The 25701-nt window shown below is 44.5% G+C and overlaps 1 protein-coding gene across 1 annotated transcript; it reads left to right on the top strand.

Moving 5' to 3' along the window:
- The first annotated feature begins 1018 nt into the window (after positions 1-1018).
- On the top strand, positions 1019-25701 carry ZNF564 (zinc finger protein 564). Its single transcript, XM_004060078.5, has 4 exons — positions 1019-1246; positions 22730-22856; positions 23062-23122; positions 23510-25701. Exons 1-4 carry the CDS (start codon positions 1244-1246, stop codon positions 24978-24980), a joined length of 1662 nt encoding a protein of 553 aa, XP_004060126.1. The 5' UTR covers positions 1019-1243; the 3' UTR covers positions 24981-25701.

Raw genomic sequence — 25701 nt, 5'->3', positions numbered from 1 at the left:
CCAAAGTTGAATTCTTAAGTGTCCCTGTCTCATCACCAGGTTCTGATCCACACTGGGGTTCCATTTCAGCAGTTAGAGTCTGGGTCCCAAGCTTGGGATTATTTTATTTTATATTTCATTTCTTCATTTCATTATTTCATTTCATTTCATATTTCATTTTTTAGTCTTGCTCTGTCGCCCAGGCTGGAGTGCAATGGCGCTATCTCGGCTCACTGCAACCTCCCCCTCCCGGGTTCAAGCGATTCTCGTACCTCAGCTTCCCGAGTTGCTGGGATTACAGGCACCTGCCACCACGCCTAGCTAATTTTTGTATTTTTAGTAGAGATGGGGTTTCACCATATTGGTTAGGCTGGTCTTGAACTCCTGACCTTAAGCAATTTTCTCACCTTGGCCTTCCAAAGTGCTGGGATTACAGGCGTGAGCCACCGCGCCTGGCCCTTGGGAATATTTTTAACGTTATGATTGTGGGTTTTCCTTGTGAACTGCGGGTGATGCAGGCTGCTTGTCTGAGCTAGCTCAAATGTTTGCTTACTTCTCTTGGTTTCTTTATAGATGATCGCTGTCATAAAAACTCCAGTTTTTCCTATACATTTAATACTTTTATTTCTTTGTCCGTTTTAATTTTCTTGCCTGAAAGAAGCAAGCCCTCCTCCCTCCTGTTACACTGTGGTCTGGCCTGGCCTGGGCGCGCCTCCTACTCCGAGGCCAGGGGATGGCTCCACTGGACGCCGAGTCTGTCATTCCCAGTGCACACTTGTGACTCTGTGTCCGGGAAGAAAAGGCAGGAAGGGCACCCTGAGTGCAGAAACACGCCCTCTGCAGAGCCTGAAACACTTTCTGCTTAAATGCAAATATCCTCCCAGGCACAGAAGGTTACAGAGGGAGGAAGCCCGGCCCGCGAAGGGCAGTGGCGAAGACCCTGTCAATCTGTCTTTACTCAGCCACATACCGCATTGCTTCTCCTGTCACTCAGTACCAAGGGGGCAGGACTTGAATCATCACCCAATCAGGGGCACTGGGGCGGGGACCTGCAAACCATCCAATCAGGAACTCTGCAAGGGGGACGGGGGGCAACGTTCAACAACTCCGCGGGGTCTTCCTGTTTCGTGTCCGCTGCGTTTGGGTTCCGGTCTCCGCTTCTCCAGTGGCCCCGGTGGCTCCACCGCAGCGTCTGGCGCGCTGGGACCTGCACAGGCCGGGGAGAGCCGTAGGCAGGACCCCGGGACACCCTGGAAGCCAGGAAATGGTGCGTGTGCGGGGCCGGGCGCCTGGAGACTGGGGGAGGGGCTTGTGGGAACCGGCCGGAACCGGCTGTGGAAGCACCCTGGCCTCCCTGCAGCGACTCCAGGGTCTGGGACCCGAGTTCCCTGGCGCAGCTAGGCCCTCTGTCCCCTCGGCCGCAGGGTGGGTTGGGCCGTAGCCAGTACCCCGGGCGTCCTGTCCCGTCCCTGCGCGGCGACTGCGGCCCCGGCCTCGGAGCCCTCTCTGGGCAGCTCCGCGCCCGCAGCCCCGCCTCTCTCCAGATTGTTTGTGCTGGGACACGGGAGGGTCATAAGGCGGAATCCCGTCTCGGGTGTGCGGTTCGTGCATGGGAAGAGCTGTGGGCTGTGGCCTTCCCAGTACATCCTCTTTTTTCCGGGGGACTGGTCTTCCTCCGAGTCTTCCAAACGTACTGGAAAAAGAATCTCAAATCTACGACTCCCGTTTTTTTTAGCCTAGCTTTTTCTGGGGCTGGGAATAAATGCCTAAATTTCCGGTTCCTTCCCCGCATTCCCAAAGGTGACCTCCCCTCGCCAAATCAACATTATCAGCTGTTTTTTGTTTGACATTTAAGACACAGTATTTTAGTTGTTTATAGTTTCTTTCACCATACTCTTTTGAAAGGATTTGTTTTCTGTTTGTTGTTTTTTTTTTCTTTTCAGACAGAGTTTCGCTCTGTCGCCCAGGCTGGAGTGCAGTGGGAAGATCTCAGCTCACTGCAACCTTCGCCTTCCAGGTTCAAGCAATTCTCCTGCCTCAGCCTCCCGAGTAACTGGGATTACAGGCATGCGCCACCACGACCGGCTACTTTTTGTATTTTTGGTAGAGACTGGGTTTCTCCATGTTGGCCAGGTTGGTCTCAAACTCCAGACCTCAGGTGATCCGCTCACCTCCGCCTCCCAAAATGCTGGGATTACAGACGTGAGCCACCGCGCCTTGGCCTCTTGTTTGTGTACTTGTAACCTGAGAGGGAAACAGAATAAGAACCTGACACTCTACGGTAAATTTTTTTTTTTTTTTTTTTTGAGACAGAGTTTCGCTCTTATTGCCCAGGCTGGAGTGCAATGGCGCGATCTCAGCTCACTGCAACCTCCACCTCCTGGGTTCAAGCGATTCTCCTGCCTCAGCCTGCCGGGTAACTGGGATTACAGGCATGCGCCACCATGCCCGGCTAATTTTGTATTTTTAGTAGATACAGGGTTTCTCCATGTTGGCCAGGCTGGTCTCGAACTCACGACCTCAGGTGATCCGCCTGCCTCGGCCTCCCAAAGTGCTGGGATTACAGGCGTGAGCCACCGCGCCCGGCCGTGGTAAAAAAATTTTTGTGCTTCCCCTCCTTTTATCTTTCCTAAGCCCCGAAGCCTAATCAGAATGTCTTTGGGTGGAGTTTCCCCTTTGGAAACTTTACAAGGTGATGTGGCCCTCTATCTTTTCCTGGTCCTCTATCTTTTCCTGGTCCTGATTTTCAGAACTGCCTGGGCCTGACCCAGGATACCCACAGCTGCCACTTCTCTTGGAGGATCTAGTGATTATCAACCCCTGGGTCACTCCTCCCAGAGGACAGCTTAAGGTGTAGGGGTGGGGCCTCTCACGGGAGCAGCTGCATGCCCTGAGGTGGGAGGAGTCTCCTGGTATCCCCTTCCTCTGAAAAGTTTACCCTTTGGGACGCTCAGCTTTTCTTCCTCAACCCCAGTTTCCGTTCCTTAGGGACACATTGATGGTTACCCAATCTTAGGCTGTTACTGAGAGGAAAAGACACAAATGATTCCTGACCTCTGGATTGTTTTTAGTCTAGTGAAGGGAGGAAGACTATCTCAAAGGAGAAGGAAAACCTACTCCATTGAAATGGTGCGAGAACCTGAAAGTTAAAATGCGCTTGGGGCAGACTGAGCAGGGCACAATTCACTGTCTTCAGGGAGGTTGGTCGCTGAGCACTCAGTGAGCCAGGGTGGGGCTGGGAGATGTCCTAGGGGATAGGGTGACCTCACCTGACATTGGAATCAGATAAATGTCTGTATTCCAGGTCAGCATTGCCTCTCCCTGGGTTTGTAAACCCTTGAAAAGGTTCATTTGCTTATTTGATCCTGTTTTTCATTAAATGTAAAATGTATTTTATCAGTAGTGCTTGAAAGACAAGATAAAGTGTTTACAAAGGGAGGGTCACAAGGGGGAGAAAGAGGCAGAAAGTAGATTTGAGGGAAAACAATTATCTAGTCTTACATTCAATTTGTTAAAAAATCTTATTTGTGTAATTTCTTCTCCACAACATGTATGGTAGGTTTCTCAGGTCTGTTTTCTTCTTTTGGGTGATTTCAGATCAATCCCAGAACTTAGCCTTGAGAATGCTACTGGGGATAAGAATCTCAGATAAGTAGGGAAATTCAGTCTTCCATTATGGCTACAGAGAAACGAATACATTTCCACATTAATTGGTGAAATACAGAGATTCTCTAAAATATCCTCTCCTTTGCAGGGTAGAGATTTTGTCGTAATGGGTAACTGTTCTGTATGCTTTCATCTGGACTTTGGTGATTAATGCTAAATCCTATCAGATGGGACTTTGAAATATTAAATATTAGTGAATTAAATATTAGTAAAGAAGTTGTCATGGAAGTAATAATAATGTGAGGTCTCTATTGTCTGAAAGGGATAGATAAATGTGCTTTTCATGTTTAAGCTATAGAATACAAATGTCTTGCCAGCCGCGATGGCACACGCCTGTAATCCCAGCACCAAGGCAGGTGGATCACGAGGTCAGGAGATCGCGACCATCCTGGCTAACACGGTGAAACCCCGTCTCTACTAAAAAATACAAAAAATTGGCTGGGCGCGGTGGCTCATGCCTTTAATCCCAGCACTTTGGGAGGCCGAGGTGGGTGGATCACAAGGTCAGGAGATCGAAACCATCCTGGCTAACACGGTGAAACCCGGTCTCTACTAAAAATACAAAAATTAGCCAGGTGTGGCGGTGTGTGCCTGTAGTCCCAGCTGCTGGGTGGCTGAGGCAGGAGAATGGCGTGAACCCGGGAGGCGGAGGTTGCAGTGAGCCGAGGTCGTACCACTGGACTCCAGCCTGGGCGACAGAGCTAGACTCAGTCTCAAAAAAAAAAAAAAAGAATACAAATATCTTACAGTTTCCTTTCCTCCTATATACATAAATGGTAAGTTTGAGTGATTTTGCTGGATTCTTCAAACACAGGATATTTTCTTACTTAAAAGTAAGGGAAACTGGGTGCGGTGGCTCATGCCTGTAATCCCAGCCCTTTGGGAGGCTGAGGTGGGTAGATCACCTGAGGTGAGTTTGAGACCAGCCTGACCAACATGGAGAAACCCTGTCTCTACTAAAAATACAAAATTAGCCGGGCATGGTGGCGCATGCCTGTAATCCCAGCTACTCGGGAGGCTGAGGCAGGAGAATTGCTTGAACCCAGCAGGCGGAAGTTGCGGTGAGCCGAGATCGTGCCACTGCACTCCAGCCTGAGCAACAAGAGTGAAACTCAGTCTCAAAAAAAAAAAAAAAGTAAGTGAATAGTCTTGTCTAAGGAAGCAGAGGTCTGAGGCCAAGTGTGCCTCAGAGTGACTCCAAACTAAGAGCCTGCAAAGGGAGGTCATTGAAGTCCCAGTTGGTTCTTCCTGGGTAGAACTTGGCAGGCATCCCAGCCTTATCACTCCAACCAGGGGAGGGGTCCTTTATACTGAGAGAAGCTACAGACCACTGGAAAGCTGGGGATGCACACATAGGTGTAGTTGGGAGGGTGATACCCTGTCTGAGGTTGTAATTGTTAATTGTTCAGATAATAACAGTAAACCATGGGCTCCCATGATTTGAGAGAGTTGTTTCTAGACATCCTCAAATACAAGAAATCTGGAGTTAGGTAAGAAGTGACTTTATGTGAAAGGAGTATAACGAAAAGGTGAAAGCAGTAGATACAAGATCTGCAATCATCCCAGAGGTTAGGCAGAAAAAGGCTTTTCTGGTGGAAATGGCGGCTTACATCTATAATCCCAGCACTTTGGGAGGCCGAAACAGGAGGATTGCTTGAGGTCAGGAGTTTGAGACTAACCTGTACACATAGTAAGACCATCTCTCTACAAAATTAAAAAAAATTGTGATGGTGCACACCTGTAGTCCCAGCCGAGGCTGAGGTGGGAGGATCCCTTGAGCCCAGAAGATCGAGGATCCCTTGAGCCCAGAAGATCAAGGCTCCAGTGAGCAATGATTCTGGCATTGTACTCTAGCCTGGACAACAGAGCAAGACCCTGTCTCCCCTCCTCCTCTTCCCCTAAAAAAAGTTTTTCATTCATGGGGAGGAACAAATAAGATTAGGAATAGGTGGGAGGAGAGGGCAGAGTGGAAAGTGCAAAATCGGATCCTAGATCAGAGAATATTTTTCCTGAGGTTAGTCTGTTTTTAGGATGGTTTATAAAGGAGGGATTGGGTGGGTGCTTCCTTAGGCTGTGGAGGATGGGTCAAAGTTCAGGGCCTGAAAGGAGGAGAGAAACTTAACCATTAAGGTTGGATTTACAGATATTTTGTTTTGACCGATCAGTGAAGACAAAACTGTCCAGCCAGTTGTTTATGAAGTAAACAATGGGAATTTGGAGAGTCTGTGTTTTTTTTTTTTTTTTTTTGAGACAGAGTCTTGCTTTGTCGCCCAGGCTGGAGTGCAGTGGCGCGATCTCGGCTCACTGCAAGCTCCACCTCCTGGGTTCACGCCATTCTCCTGCCTCAGCCTCCCGAGTAGCCTGGACTACAGGTGCCCGCCACCATGCCTGGCTAATTTTTTTTTTGTATTTTTAGTAGAGACGGGGTTTCACCGTGTTAGCCAGGATGGTCTTGATCTCCTGACCTCGTGATCTGTCCACCTCGGCCTCCCAGAGTGCTGGGATTACAGGCGTGAGCCACTGCACCCAGCCGCCTGTCTGGCTTTCTTATAGGTAAAATAAAGGACGTCTAAATTAGTAATAGAGTTTTTTTTCCCCCCCAGTATGCTGCTTCTCCGGAACACCAAGGGTGGTGGTGGTGGTGGAGAGTGTTTTAATCATAGCTATTCTGTAGGATTATAGAGCTTGGGTAAAATTCAGGATTGTCAGCAATTTGGTTGTGTATCCACAGAGTTGGTTTAGTCAGAGTGTAATTTCTGCAAATGTCTGTGAGGGTCAGACTTAGAGAAAGACACCTTTGGCTTCTTTCTGCTGGAGAAAAGGTTTATGAATTTACGAGTGTATTTGCTTCTGTGGTGTAATAAATATATTTGGTGTTTGTCTGCAGTTCCTGGGACAGGGATCCTAAAACCCTTGGAATTCCCTAAGTGATAGGTGGAGTGTGTTTTGTTACTCACAACAATCCCCTTTCAGACCATACTTGAGTTTTAAGCTAATGAGGTGATTCTGTGGAACCCCTGGATACTTTCAGAGTGGAGACTGGTGACCAGAAAGACCAAACCCATGACTAGAGGGTTGTTGCTTTAAGCTCCATTCCCTACCTCAGGAAAGAGTGGAGGCTGGAGATTGAGTTGTGTAAAAATTTTTGAGCAAAGACATTCAGAGAGTACTTCCAGGTTGATGAGGACATTGATGTGCTGGGAGGGTGGTGCACCCCAAGATGAGGAGCGTTGCCTATATCCACCCCCCTTTCCCTGCCATTTTTCAGCTCTTATTTGCCTGTTCCTGAGTTATACTTAAGTAACACGTTTTGCTAAGTTTTTTGAGTAGTTTTAGCAAATTATTGAACCCGAGGAGGAGATTATGTATGGGAGCTCACGATTTGTACACAGTTGTTCAGAAGTGTGGGTGGCCCTGCGGCTTGTGACTGGCATGTGAACTGGCATGTTGTGAGACTGAGCCCTGAACTTGTAGGTCTGTCCTAATTCTGAGTGGTGTCAGAACTGAACTGTTAGACACCTGCTGTTAGAACTGGTCGGTGTTTACACTTTGGGTGTCACAGAAAAGACACCAGAGGTCAGAACCTTAAACTGACTCCAGGTAAACATCTGGTCACTGGTGAGAATCGAGACCATGAATCACGTCATGAGGAGAGGAGAGTAGGGTGCGTGGAGCTCCCAGGATGTTTCCCTCACTCATTTCTTTTTTTTTTTTTTTTTTTTTGAGATGGAATTTTGCTCTTGTTGCCCAGGCTGGAGTGCAACCGTGCGATCTCGGCTCACCACAACATCCGCCTCCCGGGTTCAAGTGATTCTCCTACCTCAGCCTCCTGAGTAGCTGGGATTATAGGCATGCGCCACCACGCCCAGCTAATTTTTTGTATTTTTAGTAAAGACGGGGGGTTTCTCCGTGTTGGCCAGGCTGGTCTCAAACTCCTGACCTCAGGTGATCCACCCGCCTTGGCCTCCCAAAGTGCTGGGATTACAAGCGTGAGCCACCGCACCCGGCTCCCTCACTCATCTCTTAGGAGTGGGCCACATCTTCACATGAATGGTCCTCGGGCTTGTTTAACCTTCTGAATGTGGGTTTCCTTGTGAACTGTGGGTGAAACAGGCTGCTAGGTAATAGATCCCAGAGAGAAAGGATAGTTCTCCTTGTAGGCCAACAGGAAGAGGGTGGCTGTTTCGGACCTGACATACACACCTAACCAGGGAGCAAGACAGAGGAATCTGGACAGACGCCTTTATTGGAGACTCTGTGGGAGTTCTAGTTGGTGAGTTTAGAGCAACCAGATGGGAATTTCGTGGAGTCACATGGTGACTGAGAGGTGGTCCCTGCAGCCTCTTTGTGCATTCCTTGTGTAGGGTCAGTTGGATGATTTCCAGCAGTTTGTATCTAGCCGTCTCATGCGGAGGTGGTCACAGGGAGGCGGCTGTGTAAGGCAGATAACTGGATTGACCACATGGAGGAAATGGGAGGAGGCGTAGAACTGGAAACTGTATTAAGGGTGACTAAGCCCTGCTTCTGGTATGAGAAAGTTAAAGCCATATTCAAAGTGGCTTCTGAGGTAACATACAATTTTAAGAATTCACTGCAATAGACAGCTCTACACTGAATTCACAACATTATGTGGAGATGATGGCAGAAGATGGGTTATCACTGCCGCTGGGGTTTAACTGTCCGTCGTTTCTGTCCCTGACTGACCATACCTGCTCTGTCATAGGTTCACATACCCTACATAGATGCCCTGGTTTCAGAATTTCCCATATTTCTTTGGTTTATCTTTCTGCTACTGCCATAGTGTCCTAATTATTTCATAACCCTGATGTATGGTTGAGAAAGTGCTGTACTGTCTTAGTCACCTGGGGATGCTGTAATACATTGCCATAGGCTGGGTGGCTTGAACAGCACACATGTAGTTTTCACAGTTCTGGAGGCTGGGAAGTCCAAGTTCAAGTGCTGGCAGATGTAGTATCTGGTAAGGGCCTGCTTTGTGGTTTTCAGATCATCATCTCTCATTGTATCCTCACAAGGCAGAGGAGAGAGGAAGCAAGCTGTCTCCTGTCATTTCTTCTAAAGGTGCTAATCCCATTTATGAGGGCACCACCCTCATGGTCTCTAACCCCGATTACCTCCCAAAGATGCCACCTCCTAATGCAACGACATTAGGAGTTAGAATTTCAGTATATGAATTTTGGGAGAGACACACAGATTCAGGCTGTAACATTTTCTAACAGTGTACTGTACGAAGTCTTTGCTGTTTTTAGATATTTGAGTCCTATTTCAGTTTTTTTTTTTTTTTTTTTTGAGACGAAGCCTCGCTTTGTTGCCCAGTCTGGAGTGCAGTGACGTGATCTTGGCTCACCACAACCTCCACCTCCCGGGTTCAAGTGATTCTCCTGCCTCAGCCTCCCGAGTAGCTGGGACTACAGGTGTGCCACCATGCCTGGCTAATTTTTTGTATTTTTAGTAGAGACAGGGTTTCACTATGTTGACCAGGCTGGTCTCGAGCTCCTGACCTCAGGATCCACCCACCTTGGCCTCCCAAAGTGCTGGGATTACAGGCATGAGCCACCACACCTGGCTATTTCAGTTTTTAGAAGTGGTCCCTTCCCCTTCCCCTTCCCCTTCCCTTCCCTTCCCTTCCCCTTCTCTCTTTTTTTTTTTTTTTTCTGAGACGAAGTTTCACTCAGTCACCTAGGCTGGAGTGCAGTGGTGTGATCTCAGGTCACTGCAACCTCCACCTCCTGGGTTCAAGCCATTCTCCTGCCTCAGCCTCCCGAGTAGCTGGAATTACAGGTGCACCCCACCATGCCTGACTAATTTTTTTGTATTTTTAGTAGAGACAAGGTTTCACTGTTTTGGCCAGGCTGGTCTTGAACTCCTGACCTTGGGTGATCTGCCCGCTTTGGCTTCCCAAAATGCTGGGATTACAGGCGTGAGCCACCGCGCCCGGCCCCTTCTTTTCTTTTTCGTGGTGGAGTTTCTCTCTTATTGCCCAGGCCAGAGTGCAACGGCATGATCTTGGCTCACTGCAACCTCTGCCTCCGGGATTCAAGTGATCGTCCTGCCTCAGCCTCCCAAGTAGCTGGGATTGCAGGATGTGCCACCATGCCCTGCTAATTTTGTATTTTTAGTAGTGACAGGGTTTCACTATGTTGGTCAGGCTGGTGTAGAACTCCTGACCTCAGGTGATCCACCCACCTCGGCCTCCCAAAGTGCTGGGATTACAGGCGTGAGCTATGGTGCCCGGCCCTTTTTTCTTTTCCTTCCTTTCTTTCCTTTTTTTCCTTTCCTTTCTTCCTTTCCTTTCTTTCTTCCTTTCCCTTTCTTTCCTTCCTTTCTTCCTTGAGATGGTCCCGCTATGTCACCAGGCATGATCTGCACTGGCGTGATCATAGCTCACTGCAGCCTACAACTCTTGGGTTCAAGCGATCCTCCTGCCTCAACCTCCTGAGTAGCTGGGACTACAGACACGTGCTATCATGCCCAGCTAATTTTTAATTATGGTTGAGGTTTCATTATGTTGCCTAGGCTGATCTTGAGCTCCTGGCTTCAAGTGATCCTCCTACCTTGGCCTCCCGGAATGCTGGGATTCCATGTGTGTGCCTGGCCTAGAAGTAGTGTTTCTTAAACCTTTTTTTTTTTTTTTTTGAGACAGAGTCTCACTCCGTTACCCAGGCTGGAGTGTAGTGCCCTGATCTTTACTCACTGCAACCTCTGCCTACCCGGTTCAAGCAATTCTTGTGCCTCAGACTCCCGAGTAGCTTGGACTACAGGCGCCCACCACCATGCCCGGCTAATTTTTGTATTTTTAGTAGAGTCGGGGTTTCACTGTGTTGGCCAGGCTGGTCTTGAACACCTTGGCCTCCCAAAGTGCTGGGATTACAGGCGTGAGCCACCATGCCCCGCCAAGAAATAGCATTTCTTTTTTTTTTTTTTTGGACAGAGTCTCGCTCTGTCACCCAGGCTGGAGTGCAGTGGCACAATCTTGGCTCACTGCAACCTCCTCTCTCCCGGGTTCAAGCGATTCCTTGGCCTCAGCCTCCTGAGTATCTGGGATTACAGGTGCCTGCCACCACGCCTGGCTAATTTTTTGTATTTTTAGTAGAGACGGGGTTTCACCGTATTAGCCAGGACGGTCTTGATCTCCTGACCATGTGATCCGCCTGCCTCGGCCTCCCAAAGTGCTGGGATTACAGGCATGAGCCACCATGCCTGGCAGAAATAGCATTTCTTAAGTTTAATAACATACCAAGCAAATCTGGTTGTGAATTTTATGGAATTAAATAAAGCACTGTATTTGGGACAGCTTAAGCATAAATCATGGTAATATTCAGCCTCTTTTCTAAGGATCTATGCCATTTCTCCATGTAGTGCTTCCTAATTTGATTTTTTTTTTTCTTTTTTTTTGAGACAGAGTCTCCATCCCCAGGCTGGAGTCTAGTGGCGCGATTTTGGCTCACTGTAACTTCCGCCTCCTGGGTTCAAGCAATTCTCCTGCCTCAGCCTCCCGAGTAGCTGGGATTACAGGTGCGTTCTACCACGCCAAGCTAATTTTTTTGTATTTTTAGTGGAGATGGGCATTTGCCATGTTGGCCAGGCTGGTCTCGAACTCCTGACCTCAGGTGATCTGCCCATCTCAACCTCCCAAAGTGCTGGGATTACAGGCGTGAGCCACCCTGCCTAGCTATTTTTGTTTTTTGAGGCAGGGTCTTAACCCCATCACCCAGGGTGGAGTGCAGTGGTGCAGTCATGGCTCACTGCAGCCTAGACTTCCTGGGCTCAGGTGATCCTCCTCCCTCGAGCCTCTTGAGTAGCTGGAACTGCAGGTGCGTGCCACCACACCCAGCTAATTTTTGTGTTTCTTTTTTTTTTTTTTGTAGAGACAGGGTTTTGCCACATTCCCGAGGCTAGGGCTATGCTGTCTTTTTTTTTTTTTTTTTGAGACAGAGTCTCTGTTGCCCAGGCTGGAGTGCAGTGGTATGATCTCAGCTCACTGCAACCTCCACTCTTGGGTTCAAGCAATTCTTCTACCTCAGCCTCTCGAGTAGCTGGGACTACAGGTGCCTGCCACCAGACCTGGCTGATTTTTTTTTGAGACGGAGTCTTGCTGTGTCACCCAGGCTGGAGTGCAGTGGTGCCATCTCGGCTCACTGCAAGCTCCGCCTCCCGAGTTCACACCATTCTTCTGCCTCAGCCTCCCGAGTAGCTGGGACTACAGGCACCCGCCACCACACCTGGCTAATTTTTCTTTTTTGTAGTTTTAGTAGAGATGGGGTTTCACCGTGTTAGCCAGGATGGTCTTTATCTCCTGACCTTGTGATCCGCCCACCTCGGCCTCCCAAAGTGCTGGGATTACAGGCGTGAGCCACTGCGCCTGGCCTTTTTCTTTTTTTTTTGTCTTTTTGAGAGGAATTGTCGCTCTGTCGCCCAGGCTGGAGTGCAGTGGCACAATCTCGGCTCACTGCTACCTCCGCCTCCTGGGTTCAAGCGATTCTCCTGCCTCAGCCTCCCAAGTAACTGGGACTACAGGTACATGCCACCTTGCCCCACTCTTTTTTTTTTTTTGTATTTTTAGTAGAGATGGGGTTTCACCATGTTAGCCAGGATGGTCTCGAACTCCTGACCTTGTGATCCACCTGCCTCGGCCTCCCAAAGTGCTGGAATTACAGGCGTGAGCCACTGTGCCCAGCCAGCTTTTTTTACACTAGAATTTTCCATGAAAGGTTAGTTTATTTGCTTTTTTAATTCATAGTTTACAGAAAAATTTGGGAGCTATTACAGAGCCCCTTTTCCCTACCTCCTCTATTTTTTTTTTTTTGAGACGGAGTCTCGTTCTGTCACCGAGGCTGGAGTGCGGTGACAGGAGGCGCGATCTCAGCTTACTGCAACGTCTGCCTCCTAGATTCAAGCGATTCTTCTGCCTCAGCCTCCGGAGTAGCTGGGATTACAGGCGCCCACCACCATGTCCAGCTAATTTTTTTTTGAATTTTTTTAGTAGAGACTGGATTTCGCCACGTTAGCCAGGCTGGTCTTGAACTCCTGACCTCAGGTGATCCACCTGCCTCGACCTCCCAAAGTGCTAGGATTACAGGTGTGAGCCACCACGCCTGGCCTACCTCCCGTATTTTTTAACATACTGCCTTAGTGTAGTATATTAGTTATGATTATAAACCAACATATTACATCTGATAATGATGAAAATTGGCAAACCAATAACATTATTATTAACTAAAGTTGATACTTTTTTTTTTGAGACAGGGTCTTGCTCTGTCGCCCAGACTGGAGTGTAGTGGCACAATCATAGCTCACTGTAGCGTTGACCTCTTGTACTCAAGTATCCTTCTGTGTCAGCCTCCCAAGTAGCTGGGATTACAGGCTTGTGCCACCACACTCGACTAGTTAAAATTTTTTTATTTTTTATTTATTTTTTTTTTTAGACAGAGTCTTGCTCTGTTGCCCAGGCTGGAATGCAATGGCGCAATCTTGGCTCACTGCAACCTCTGCCTCCCGGGTTCAAGCAATTCTCTGCCTCAGCCTCCCAAGTAGCTGGGATTACAGGTGCCCACCACCATGACTGGCTAATTTTTTTGTATTTTTAGTAGAGACGGGGTTCCATCATCTTGTCCAGGCTAGTGTTTAACTCCTGACCTCGTGATCCACCCGCCTTGGCCTCCCAAAGTGCTGGGATTACAGGCGTGAGCCACTGCGCCTGGCCAAATTTTTTTTTTTTTTTAATAGAGACAGGATTTCACTATGTTGCCCAGGCTGGTCTTAAACTCCTTGGCATTAAGCAGTCCTCCTGTCTTTGCCTCCTAAAGTGTTAGGATTACAGGTGTGTGCCACTGCACCCAGCTAATATTATTTTATATTTTACTTTATTTTGTATTTATATATTAACAGTATAAATGTATATTTGTATGTTGAATGTGTGTTATACAATCATTTTATATTTTAACTTACTATTACTTTTTATTCTATTTAAAAAAATCTATTGAGACTTAGTTAACTTTTACCACTACTATTCAACATAGTACCGGATGTTCTAGTCAGAGTAATTAGACAAGAAAAAGAAAAGATATCAAAATTGGACAGGAAGAAGGAATTTTTTTCCTGTTCACAAATTATGTGATTTTACATGTAGAACTTCCAAGAGCTTCCCCCACCCCACACATGTACTTAGAAGTAATAAATGAATTAAGCAAATTGGTAGGATACAAATGGAACCTGCAAAAATCTGTTATTTCTATACATTGTCACTGAACAACCCAAAATGGAAATTAAGAAAACATTTTCTTTTCTTTTCTTTTTCTTTTTTTTTTTTTTTTTTTTTTGAGACGGAGTTTCACTCTTGTTGCCCAGGCGGGAGTGCAATGGCGAAATCTTGGCTCACCGCAACCTCCGCCTCCTGGGTTCAAGTGATTCTCCTGCCTCAGCCTCCCCAGTAACTGGGATTACAGGCATGCGCCACCACACCTGGCTAATTTTGTATTTTTAGTAGAGACAGGGTCTCTCCTTTTTGGTTAGGCTGGTCTCGAACTCCTGACCTCAGGTGATCCGCCCCCCTCGGCCTCCCAAAGTGCTGGAATTACAGGCGTGAGCCACCACGCCCGGCTTAGAAAACATTGTCTTCCATATACTTTAAATCATCTTTAGCTCACTTATAATACCTAATACAACATAAATTTTAGGTAAAATAGTTGTTATATTGTGTTGTTTAGGGAATAATAAAAAGAAGAAAAAGTCTGTACATGTTCAGTATGTACATAACCATCATAGACCTAACCACATAGTACATGATCAGAGGGTGGTTGAACCTGAGGATACAGAAACTCCAAGTATGGAGGGCTGACTGTAATACATCATTGGATGATAAAGAAAATGTGTAATATCCATCCAGTGGAATATAATTCTACCATAAATACAAAGTGGGGATGCATGCTACAACATGGATGTGACTTGAGAAACCTATAATGAAGCCAGTCACATACCACATGGCATGATTCTGATTATATGGAAGTCCATAATAGGAAAATCTATAGAGACCAAAAGATTGCTGCTTATCAAGGGCCGGGGATTGGCGGAAGAAGATGGGAGGATAGGAGATTGACAGGTAAAAAGTACATGGGCTTATTTTTGAGGTGATGAAAATTGTGATTATGATTGTACATATATACTAAAAACCATCTGTTAAAAGTATTAGGAGTTTTCAGGTTCATTCCAAGTCTATATAATCTGTTACTGTTTTTCTTGTATTTACCAATGAGAGTAAGACTTCAGGGCTGGATGTGATGGCTCATGCTATCGGCTTCCCAAAGTGTTGGGATTACAGACGTGAGCCACCTTGCCTGGCCAAAGAGACATATCTTATACGAAGTCCACAATACCATGGATACTCATCCATGTCCGAATTCTAGACAGTACTGATGGTAACCAAGGCCCTAATTTAACTTCTCAGAATATACAGTGCTGCGCTCCTAACTTCTCGGAATATACAGTGCAGGGCTCCTAAACAAGGCATTGGCTGAAGACCTCATTCATCACCATAATGGCTTACTAAAATAAGTTCAAATCAGTTGCATGAAATATGATATGGGCCAGGCGTGGTGGCTCACGCCTGCCATGTCAGCACTTTGGGAGGCCAAGGTAGGCAGATTGCTTGAGCCCAAGAGTTTGAGACCAGCATGGGCAACATGACAAAACCCCGTCTCTACAAAAAATACAAAAATTTCCTGAGCATGGTGGCATGTACCTGTAGTCCCAGATCCTTGGGAGGCTGAGGTGGAAGGATCACTTTAGCCTTGGAGGTTGAGGCTGCAGTGAGCTGTGATCATACCACTGCACTCCAATCTGGGTGACAAAATGAGACCCTGTCTCAAAAAAAAAAAAAAAAAAAAAAAAGAACACATGGTTCAGTGATTAGTTACTTCTCAGTCATGAGTCTCTTCATTTTAACTTTTTGTAACAGATTTTTTTCAGAACAGTTTTAAGTTTACAGAAAAATTGATCATTAAGTACAGAGTTATTTAATGATCACTCTTCTTTACAGTTTGCCCTATTTTTTTTTTTTTTTTTTTGAGACGGAGTCACGCTCTGTCGCCACGCTGGAATGCAGTGGCACAGTCTCAGCTCACTGCATCCTGCACCTCCCGGGTTCAAGCAATTCTCCTGCCTCAGCCTCCCAAATAGCTGGGACTACAGGCACGCGCCACTACGCCCAGCTAATTTTTGTATTTTTAGCAGAGATGGATTTCACCATGTTGGCCAGGATGGTCTCGATCTCTTGACCTCGTGATCTGCCTGTCTGAGCCTCCCAAAGTGCTGGGATTACAGGCATGAGCCACCGCACCTGGCCAGTTTGCCCTATTTTTTATATATTGTATTACTGTGGTACATTTACTACAGTTGAACCAATATGGATGCATTAATGTTCACCTTTTACATTAGAGTTGACTATTGTATATTCATTGGACTTTGACAATGTTCAATGACGTGTGTTATTTCTGTTAGGGTAGTTTCACTGCCCTAAAAATCACCTATAGTTCACACATTCATTCATCTGCCCTTTGCATCCTGAAATCCCTTACAACCAAAGACTTTTTCATGTCCCATAGTTTTGTCTTTTGCAGAATATCTTATAGTTGGTAATACATTGTATATGGCCTTTTTAGATTGGATTCTATCACTTAGTAACATACTTTTCTTTTTTTCTTTTTGAGACGGAGTCTCACTCTGTCGCCCAGGCTGGAGTGCAGTGATGTGATCTTGGCTCACTGCAACCTCCGCCCCCTTGGTTCAAGCGATTCTCCTGCCTCAGCCTCCTGAGTAGCTGGGATTACAGGTGTCCGCCACCATGCCCAGCTGATTTTTGTATTTTTAGTAGAGATGAGATTTCACCATTTGGTCAGTCTGGTCTCAAACTTCTGACCTCAGGTGATCCTCCTGCCTCTGCCTCCCAAAGTGCTGGGATTACAGGTGTGAGCCACCACACCTGGCCCAGTGACGTACTTTTAAATTTCCTCTATGTCTTATCATGGCTTGATATCTTCTTTTTATCCATATGATTATATTTAATCCTATGGATGTACTGCAGATTGTTCATTTGTTTATCAAGAATCTCTTGGATAACTCTAAATTCTAGAAATTATGAATAAATCTCCCATAAACATCCATGTACAGGTTTTTGTGTGAACATGTTTTCAGCTTATTTTGGTAAATACCAAGGAGCATGATTGTTAGGTTATATGTTGAGTATGTTTTGTTTTGTTTTGTTTTGAGACAGAGTTTTGCTCTGTCGTCCAGGCTGGAGTGCAATGGCAAGATCTTGGCTTACTGCAGCCTCCACCTCCTGGGCTCAGACAATTCTCCTGCTTCAGCCTCTCGAGTAGCTGGGATTACATGTATGTGCCACCAAGCCCTGCTAATTTTTGTATTTTTAGTAGAGACAGGGTTTCACCATGTTGGCCAGGTGGGTCTTGAACTCCTGACCTCAGGTGATCCACCCTCCTTGGCCTCCCAAAGTGCTGGGATTACAGGCATGAGCCACTGTGCCTGGCCGAGTATGTTTAGTTTTATAAGAAACTGACCATCTTCCAAAATAGGTGCACTGTTTTCCATTCCCACAAGTAACAAATGAGGGTTCCTATTGCTTCACATCTTTGCCATCATTTGGTGTTCTCAGTGTTTCAAATTTTAGCCATTCTAATAAAGGTTGTGTTAGTCTTTAATTTTTAAATTTGTAATTCCCCAGTGACAAAATATGCATGTTTTCATATGTTTATATGCCATCTATATATTTTATATAATCATGTCTTATGCAGCAAAGACAATTTTATTTCTTCCTTCTAAATCGATATACTTTTTATTTCCTCTGTCTTGTTGCTTATCTAGGACTTTAAGGATGTTGTTGAATAGCGGTGGTGAGAGAAGACATTCTTACCCTGTTTCTGGTCTTGTGTAGAAAGCATCTAGTTTCTCACTGTTAAGTATGATGTTAGCTGCAGGTTCCTCATTGATGTTCTTTCTGAGGAGGAAGTTCTCTATTCCCAGTTTGCCACCATGAGTGGATGGTAGATTTTGTCAAATATTCTTTAGTTTTTACTTTTGCCTCCTTTCATTTCTGATCTTAGTAATTTCTTTTTTCTTACCATGACTAGAGGTTTATCAGTTTTTTTGGTGTTCTCCAATAACCGACTTCTGTTTTTTTTTTTTTAATCTCTATTGATTTCCTGCCATTTCATTGACTTCTCCAATTATTCTGTCTGTCTGTCTGCTTACTTGGGTTTAATTTGCTCTCTTGTTTTTCTGTTTTCCTGAAGTAGACTCTTTTCTTTTTTCTTTCTTTTTTTTTTTGGAGACAGCAGCCTGCTGTGTCGCCCAGGCTGGAGTGCAGTGGCATGATCTTGGCTCACTGTAACCTCCATCTCCCAGGTTCAAGTGATTCTTGTATCTCAGCCTACTGAGTAGCTGGGATTACAGGCATGCGCCACCACGCCCAGCTAATTTTTGTATTTTTAGTAGAGACGAGGTTTTACCATGTTGTCCAGGCTGGTCTCCAATTCCTGGCCTCAAGTAATCTGCCCACCTTGGCCTCCCAAATTGCTGGGATTATAGGCGTGAGCCACTGCACCCAGCCCGAAGTAGACTCTTAGATGATTCATTATAAACCCTTGTTCTTTCCTGGTGTAGGTGTTCAATGCTGTAAATATTCCTCTATGCACTGCTTTTGCTGCATACCATAATTTTTGATAAATTTTGTTTTCATTTTCATTTTAGGTCAAAAATTATTTTTGATTTCTCAGACTTCTTTGATCCATGTGCTTATTTAGAATTGTGTTGTTTAATCTCTAAAGATTTGGGGGAGTTGGTAACTATCTCTGTTATTGATTTCTAGATGAATGACTTGTGGTCTAAGCATACTTTGTATGATTTTTTTTAATTTTTCATATTTATTAAGGTGTGTTTTATGCCCCAGCATTTGGTTTATTTTTGTGAATAGTCCTGTGAACTTGAGAAGAATTTGTGTTTTGCTATTGTTAGATGAAGTATTCCATGCATTTCAATTAAATCCAGTTGTTTGATGATGCTATTTACTTTACTATGTCCTTTCAGATTTTCTGCCTGTTGGATCTCTTAATTACTGCTGGAGGGGTGCTGCAGTCTCCAACTATACAAGTAGATTAGTGTATTTTTTTCTTTGCAGTTCTATCAGTTGTATTTTGCCACATGTATTTTGCCACATGTATTTTGCAACGCTTGTTATGCAAACACACACTAAGGGTTGTCAGGTTTTCTTGGCATGTTGAGTCCTTTATCATTATGTGATGCTCACTTATATCTCTTTTATTTATTTTAAAAATTTAATTTATTTTTTTTAGAGACAGAGTCTCACTATGTCTCCCAGGCAGGAATGCAGTGGTGTGATCATGTAGCTCTTTGCAGCCTTGAACTCCCAGGCTCCAGCAATCTACCTGCCTCAGCTTCTCAAGTAGCTGACTGCAAGTTTGTGATACCCCAACTGGTAAATTAAAAAAAATTTTTTTTTTAAATTTTTTTTATAGAGATGAAGGTCTCGCTGTTCCCCAGGCTGGAGTGCAGGGTCTATTCACAATAAATTATAGCGCATTATATCCTTGAACTCCTGGTCTCAGGCGATCCTCCATCTCAGCCTCCTAAGTAGCTGGGACCATAGGCATGTGCCACTGCACCTGGCTTATCTCTGTGTTTTCCTTTCTCTGAAGTGTACTTTGTGATATTAAGATAGCCATGCCATGTTTCTTTTAATTAATGTTAGCATTTTATATATTTCCCTATCCCTTTACTTTTAATATGTGTGTCTTTGTATTTAAAGTGGTTTCCTTTTAGCCAACATACTATGTTTTTTAAATCCACTATAACAGCATCTGTCTTCTAATTATATTTGGACTATTGACATTCAAAGTGATTATTGATACAGTTGTATTAATATCTACCATGTTTTTTACTTTTTTCTATTAGTTGCCCTTGCTTTTCTTTTTTTGTCTCTGACCTTCCTTCTTGGGCTTTAATTGAGCATTTTATCTGGAGGTGTGACATATTCTGTAATCATATGGTTTGTTAGTGAGCCTTTGTTCCTGGCCTGGGTTGTGGCCTTCTGTGGTATTGTAAGAAAGATATGTGGTCTTTTCTCCTCAGTGCCTACCATGGTTCTCCTATTTTTTTTTTTTTTTTTTTTTTTTTTTGAGACAGAGTCTTGCCACCCAGGCTGGAGTGCAGTGGCACAATCTCGGCTCACTGCACTTTCCACCTCCCGGGTTCAAGTGATTCTTCTGCCTCGGCCTCCCAGGTAGCTGGGGTAACAGGTGCGCGTCAACATGCTTGGCTAATTTTTGTATTTTTAGTAGAGACGAGGTTTCACCGTGTTTCCCAGGTCAGACTCAAACTCCTAACTCGAATGATCCTGACTCAAGTGAACTCAAGTGATCTGCCTGCCTCAGGCTCCCAAAGTGCTGGGATTACAGGCATGAGCCACCATACCTGGCCAGCATTCAGAATTCTTGTTAAAGGTTAGGGAAGCTATCATGTTGTTCTTCAGAAGACTTTGACCATTGTTAGATATTCATTATTCCTGCTACATTTGGAGAAGAACTTTTTGTTGACTCTTCAACAGTTTTTAGGGGATTTATAGAATTTAAAAAATATTTTGTAAGAGGCTATCTTGAGGACATTTCATTCTTTCTCAGAACCCATCTTTCCAGCCAGATGTGGTGGTTTACACCTGTAATCCCAGCACTTTGGGAGGCTGAGGCAGGAATTTGAGATCAGCTTGAGCAACAAAGTAAGACCCCATCTCTACAAAAAATTTTAAAATTAGCTAGGCATGGTGTCTTGCGACTATAGTTCTAGCTACTTGGGAGACTCGGGAGGGAGGATCACATGAGCCCAGGAGATCAAGGCTTCATTGAGCTGTGATCATGCCACTGCACTTCAGTGTGGATGATGGAGCAAGTTCCCATTTCTAAGAAAACCAAAAGAACCCATCTTTCCCCTTATTTTATTTTGCCTTGACATTACACAATGTAGTATCACATAGTGACTGGTCAGGAATCATTTCCTCTTGAAATCTGAGAAAGAGGATTTTATGTTCTTTTGGAGAAAAGCACTGCTGATCCCTTCATGTATTTTATAATCATGGTCAAATTCACCATCAAACCATCTGGACTTGAATGAAATCCCTCAGAAATTGCAACTCTTAACCTGTTCCTCAAGGTTAGCAAGTCATAGGGTACCTTGTTATGTATCTGCCAGAAAAAACTCTTCTGGCATTTTGTCTTCTTAGTATGTGTGTGTATGTAAGGTAAAAATAGGTGGGAAACTGCCCTTGACGTTCATGACTATGGGGATTTTGCTGGGTGAGGGGGCGCTGCCTAAGTTGCCATACCTTCTTCTTCATGCCTGAGTTCTGTCTTCCCAGTAGCTTCCTAGCCTAGTGAAATGGGACAGAGTCAAAGGAATCAGTGAGTCTATAACAAATGTTATACATGCAGGTTAAAATGACTACTTTTGCAGAGGAATATTTTCTTTCAGCCAACTTGATCTGTCTACGTCTGATGGCCTGGAATCCTTCAGGAAAGTGTGGTCAGCTGGATTTTGTCAGAACGTGGATTTCTACGGGCCTTCTGGCCTCTCATGTTTGATGAAGGGAACAGAAGAAAATGGTTTCACTTCTTCAGTGTATATTTATTTATTCATGGATACCTTTTTCAGTTTTTATCCTGTGTTTCTTTTTTTCTTTCTTTCTTTCTTTTTTTTTTTTTTGAGACAGAGTTTTGCTCTTGTCACCCAGGCTGGAGTGCAGTGGCACAATCTCTACTCACTGCAATGTCCGCCTCCTGGTCTCAAGCAATTCTCCTTCCTCAGCCTCCCAAGTAGCTGGTATTACAGGTGCCCACCACCACGCCCAGTGAATTTTTTGTATTTTTAGTAGAGACAGGGTTTTGCCATGTTGGGCTGGCTGGTCTCAAACTCCTGATCTCAGGTGATCTGCCTGCCTCTGCCTCCCAAAGTGTTGGGATTACAGGCATGAGCCAGTGCGCCTGGCCTACCGTGTGTTTCATGGAATGCTGATTGGTGTGAGATATGAAAGGAAATGGAAGTTTTTCCCGGTAGGAATGATGATCTTAAATTTTTTTTTTTTTGAGACTTAGTCTCTCTCTGTCCTCCAGGCTGGCGTGCAATGGCACGATCTCAGCTCACTGCAACCTCCGCTTCCTGGGTTCAAGCTATTCTCCTGCTTCAGTCCCCCAAGTAGCTGGGATTACAGGTGCATGCCACCATGCCTGGCTAATTTTTTTGTATTTTTGGTAGAGACGGGGTTTCACTGTGTTGGTCAGGATGGTCTCAAACTCCTGACCTTGTGATCCTCTTGCCTCAGCCTCCCAAAGTGCTGGGATTACAGGCGCGAGCCACCAGGCCTGGCCAAAATTTGTTTTCTTTGTATAGCATTTTATTTGTTTCTCCAAGGTGAACTGGATCCTGCCATTAGAAACCAATAAAACTTGTAGTGACTACAGTAAAAATGTAGAGATCAGTTGCATGTTTTCATGGGATAAATTTATGAGAAAGTGAATGTAGACGGAATTCTGACAACCATATTTATTTATCATAAAATAAATGTTTGGAGACTGCCACATCGTTTTGTGAACTTTTTTGTTTTGTTTTTTGTTTGTTTGTTTGAGATGGGGTCTCTCTCTGTCACCTAGGCTGAAGTGCAGTGGCGTGATCTCGGTTCACCGTAACCTCTGCCTCCCTCATTTAAGTGATTCCCCTGCCTCAGCCTCCTGAGTAGCCGGGATTAACAGGCATACACCACCACGCCCAGCTAATTCATATATTTGTAGTAGAGATGGGGTTTCACCATGTTGACCGGGCTGGCCTCAAGTTCCTGACCTCAGGTGATCTGTATGCCTTGGCCTCCCAAAGTGCTGGGATTACAGGCATGAGCCACCACACCTACCCGTTTGTGAACTTTTATGAATTGGGTTTACATCCCTGTACTGTCATCTCATTCTTCCTCCTGCATTGCATATTTGGGATATTTTAGGACTCAGTGGCCTCTGAGGATGTGGCTGTGAACTTCACACTTGAGGAGTGGGCTTTGCTGGATCCTTCCCAGAAGAAACTCTACAGAGATGTGATGCGGGAAACCTTTAGAAACCTGGCCTGTGTAGGTAAGGATGACATCATTCCTTCTTTTAGTCAGTTAGAGAAGAAGTATTTCTTACTTTTTAATGCTTTTTCATGATGTCTGATGTGGAAAAGGGAATACTTGGGTGAATGAATCAGGGTTATGTGCACCTTATCATGAACTTAGAATCTAGTCATTTTTCTGTAATGTCTATCAGTTCATAAGGATTTTTTCTGACTATATTTTAGGAAAAAAATGGGAAGACCAGAGCATTGAAGATTGGTACAAAAATCAGGGGAGAATTTTAAGGTAATTTGCACTGACAAGAGAAAGCAATGTCTCCTTCTTAGTATGTCATGAAATTTTAAAAATAAGGAAACAAACCAGTAAGCCCAGCTTCAGATTTATTTATTCCTACAACTTTTTCACCAGAAAAAGAAAAAGTGGCATAGATGTTCAATGTTGCAAAATCATTCACTTGGAAATAGTATTAAGAAACTGTATATATGGATATCACTTTTTTGGTGATAGCTATTGTCAAGCTCTCTTGCAGAGCATTCCATCCATTCACTTTCAAACAATTCATACAGGCCTGAAAACTTACCCTTTCCCCGATTATGGTAAAAATGTAAGTCGAATACCTATTAATAAATATAAAGTCACAAACCACTAAATCTTGCTTTCTATTTTTTCCAGAAATCATATGGAAGAGGGACTCAGTGAAAGTAAAGAATATGATCAATGTGGAGAAGCCTTCAGTCAGATTCTCAATCTTAATCTGAACAAGAAAATTCCTACTATAGTAAGACCATGTGAATGTAGTTTGTGTGGGAAAGTCTTCATGCATCATTCATCCCTTAGTAGGCACATCAGATCTCACCTTGGACACAAACCATATGACTATCAGGAATATGGAGAGAAACCATATAAATGTAAGCAGTGTGGGAAAGCCTTCAGTTCTTGTCAATCCTTTCGAAGACATGAAAGAACTCACACTGGTGAGAAACCCTATGCATGTCCGGAATGTGGGAAAGCCTTCATTTCTCTCCCAAGTGTTCGAAGACACATGATTAAGCACACTGGAGATGGACCATATAAATGTCAGGAATGTGGGAAAGCCTTTGATCGCCCAAGTTTATTTGAAATACATGAAAGAACTCACACTGGAGAGAAACCCTATGAATGTCAGGAATGTGCGAAAGCTTTCATTTCTCTTCCAAGTTTTCAAAGACACATGATTAGGCACACTGGAGATGGACCTTATAAATGTCAGGAATGTGGAAAAGCCTTTGACCGCCCCAGTTTATTTCGAATACATGAAAGAACTCATACTGGAGAGAAACCCCATGAATGTAAACAGTGTGGGAAGGCCTTCATTTCTTTCACAAATTTTCAAAGTCATATGATTAGGCACACTGGGGATGGACCTTATAAATGTAAAGTATGTGGGAGAGCCTTTATTTTTCCCAGTTATGTTCGAAAGCATGAAAGAACTCATACTGGGGAGAAACCCTATGAATGTAATAAATGTGGTAAAACCTTCAGTTCTTCCAGTAATGTTCGAACACATGAAAGGACTCACACTGGAGAGAAGCCCTATGAATGTAAGGAATGCGGGAAAGCCTTCATTTCTCTCCCAAGTGTCCGAAGACACATGATAAAGCACACTGGAGATGGACCTTATAAATGTCAGGTATGTGGTAGAGCCTTTGACTGTCCAAGTTCATTTCAAATACACGAAAGAACTCACACTGGAGAGAAACCCTATGAATGTCAGGTATGTGGGAAAGCCTTCATTTCTCTTAAAAGGATTAGAAAACATATGATACTGCACACTGGAGATGGACCTTATAAATGTCAGGTATGTGGTAAAGCCTTTGACTGTCCTAGTTCTGTCCGAACACATGAAAGAACTCATACTGGAGAAAAACCCTATGAATGTAAAGAATGTGGGAAAGCATTCAATTATGCCAGTTCCATTAGAATACATGAAAGAACTCATACTGGAGAAAAACCCTATGAATGTAAGCAATGTGGAAAAACGTTCAGTTATTCCAGTTCCTTTCAAAGACATGAAAGAGCTCATAATGGAGATAAACCTTACGTAAAGGATGTGGGAAAGCTTTCATTTATCACACAACCTTCGAATACCTGTGAAAATGAATAGTGGAGGACAGGTCTACAAGTATCTACATATCTAAAGAATATGGAAAGTCTTCAGTTTGCTTTCTGGGTTTCAGACTTGTTTGGGAGCTCACCCCTTTCTCCTGTTTCTCACTTTTGGAATAGGAGTCTCTATCCTGTGCCTGTCTCATATTTTGGAAATACACGACTAGTTTGGTTTTCACAGGTTCGGAGCTGAAGAAGAATTTTGCCTCAGCATGAATTGAGTCTCATCCGTATCTGAGTTATGTGATATTGAGATGACACTTTCGAGTTTGAATTTAAACATTAGGCTTCATGCTGGAATTAGCTGAGACTTTTGAGGCCTTTGGGATGAGATGAATATATTTTACATGTGATGACATGGATTTTGGGGGCCAGAGGTGTAATGTTTTGGCTGAGTGTATGCCACCTCAGATTCATATGTTGAAACCTTACCCCCGCGCCCCCCCCTCCCCCACAATGTGATGGTATTTGGAGGCCCTGTCTCTGGTGGTTTTTAGGATTGGAGGACATCATGAAGATGGAGGCCTTGTAATTGGGATTAGTTTCCTGATAGGAGTCCCTAGAGAGCTAGCTTTGCCCTTCACCATGAGAGGGTGCAGTGAGAAGAGAGCTATCTTTGAACCGGGAAGCAGGCCCTTACCAGACATGGACTATGCCAGTGCCTTGATATTGGACTTCCCAGCCTCCCAAACCATGAGAAATAAATGTTTGTTGATTAA

This window comes from Gorilla gorilla, chromosome 20 (assembly GCF_029281585.2).
Source record: "Gorilla gorilla gorilla isolate KB3781 chromosome 20, NHGRI_mGorGor1-v2.1_pri, whole genome shotgun sequence".
NCBI classification, from domain to species: domain Eukaryota; kingdom Metazoa; phylum Chordata; class Mammalia; order Primates; family Hominidae; genus Gorilla; species Gorilla gorilla.
The sequence above is the reverse complement of the archived record's forward strand: the minus strand, read 5'-3'. Positions and strand labels throughout refer to the sequence as shown.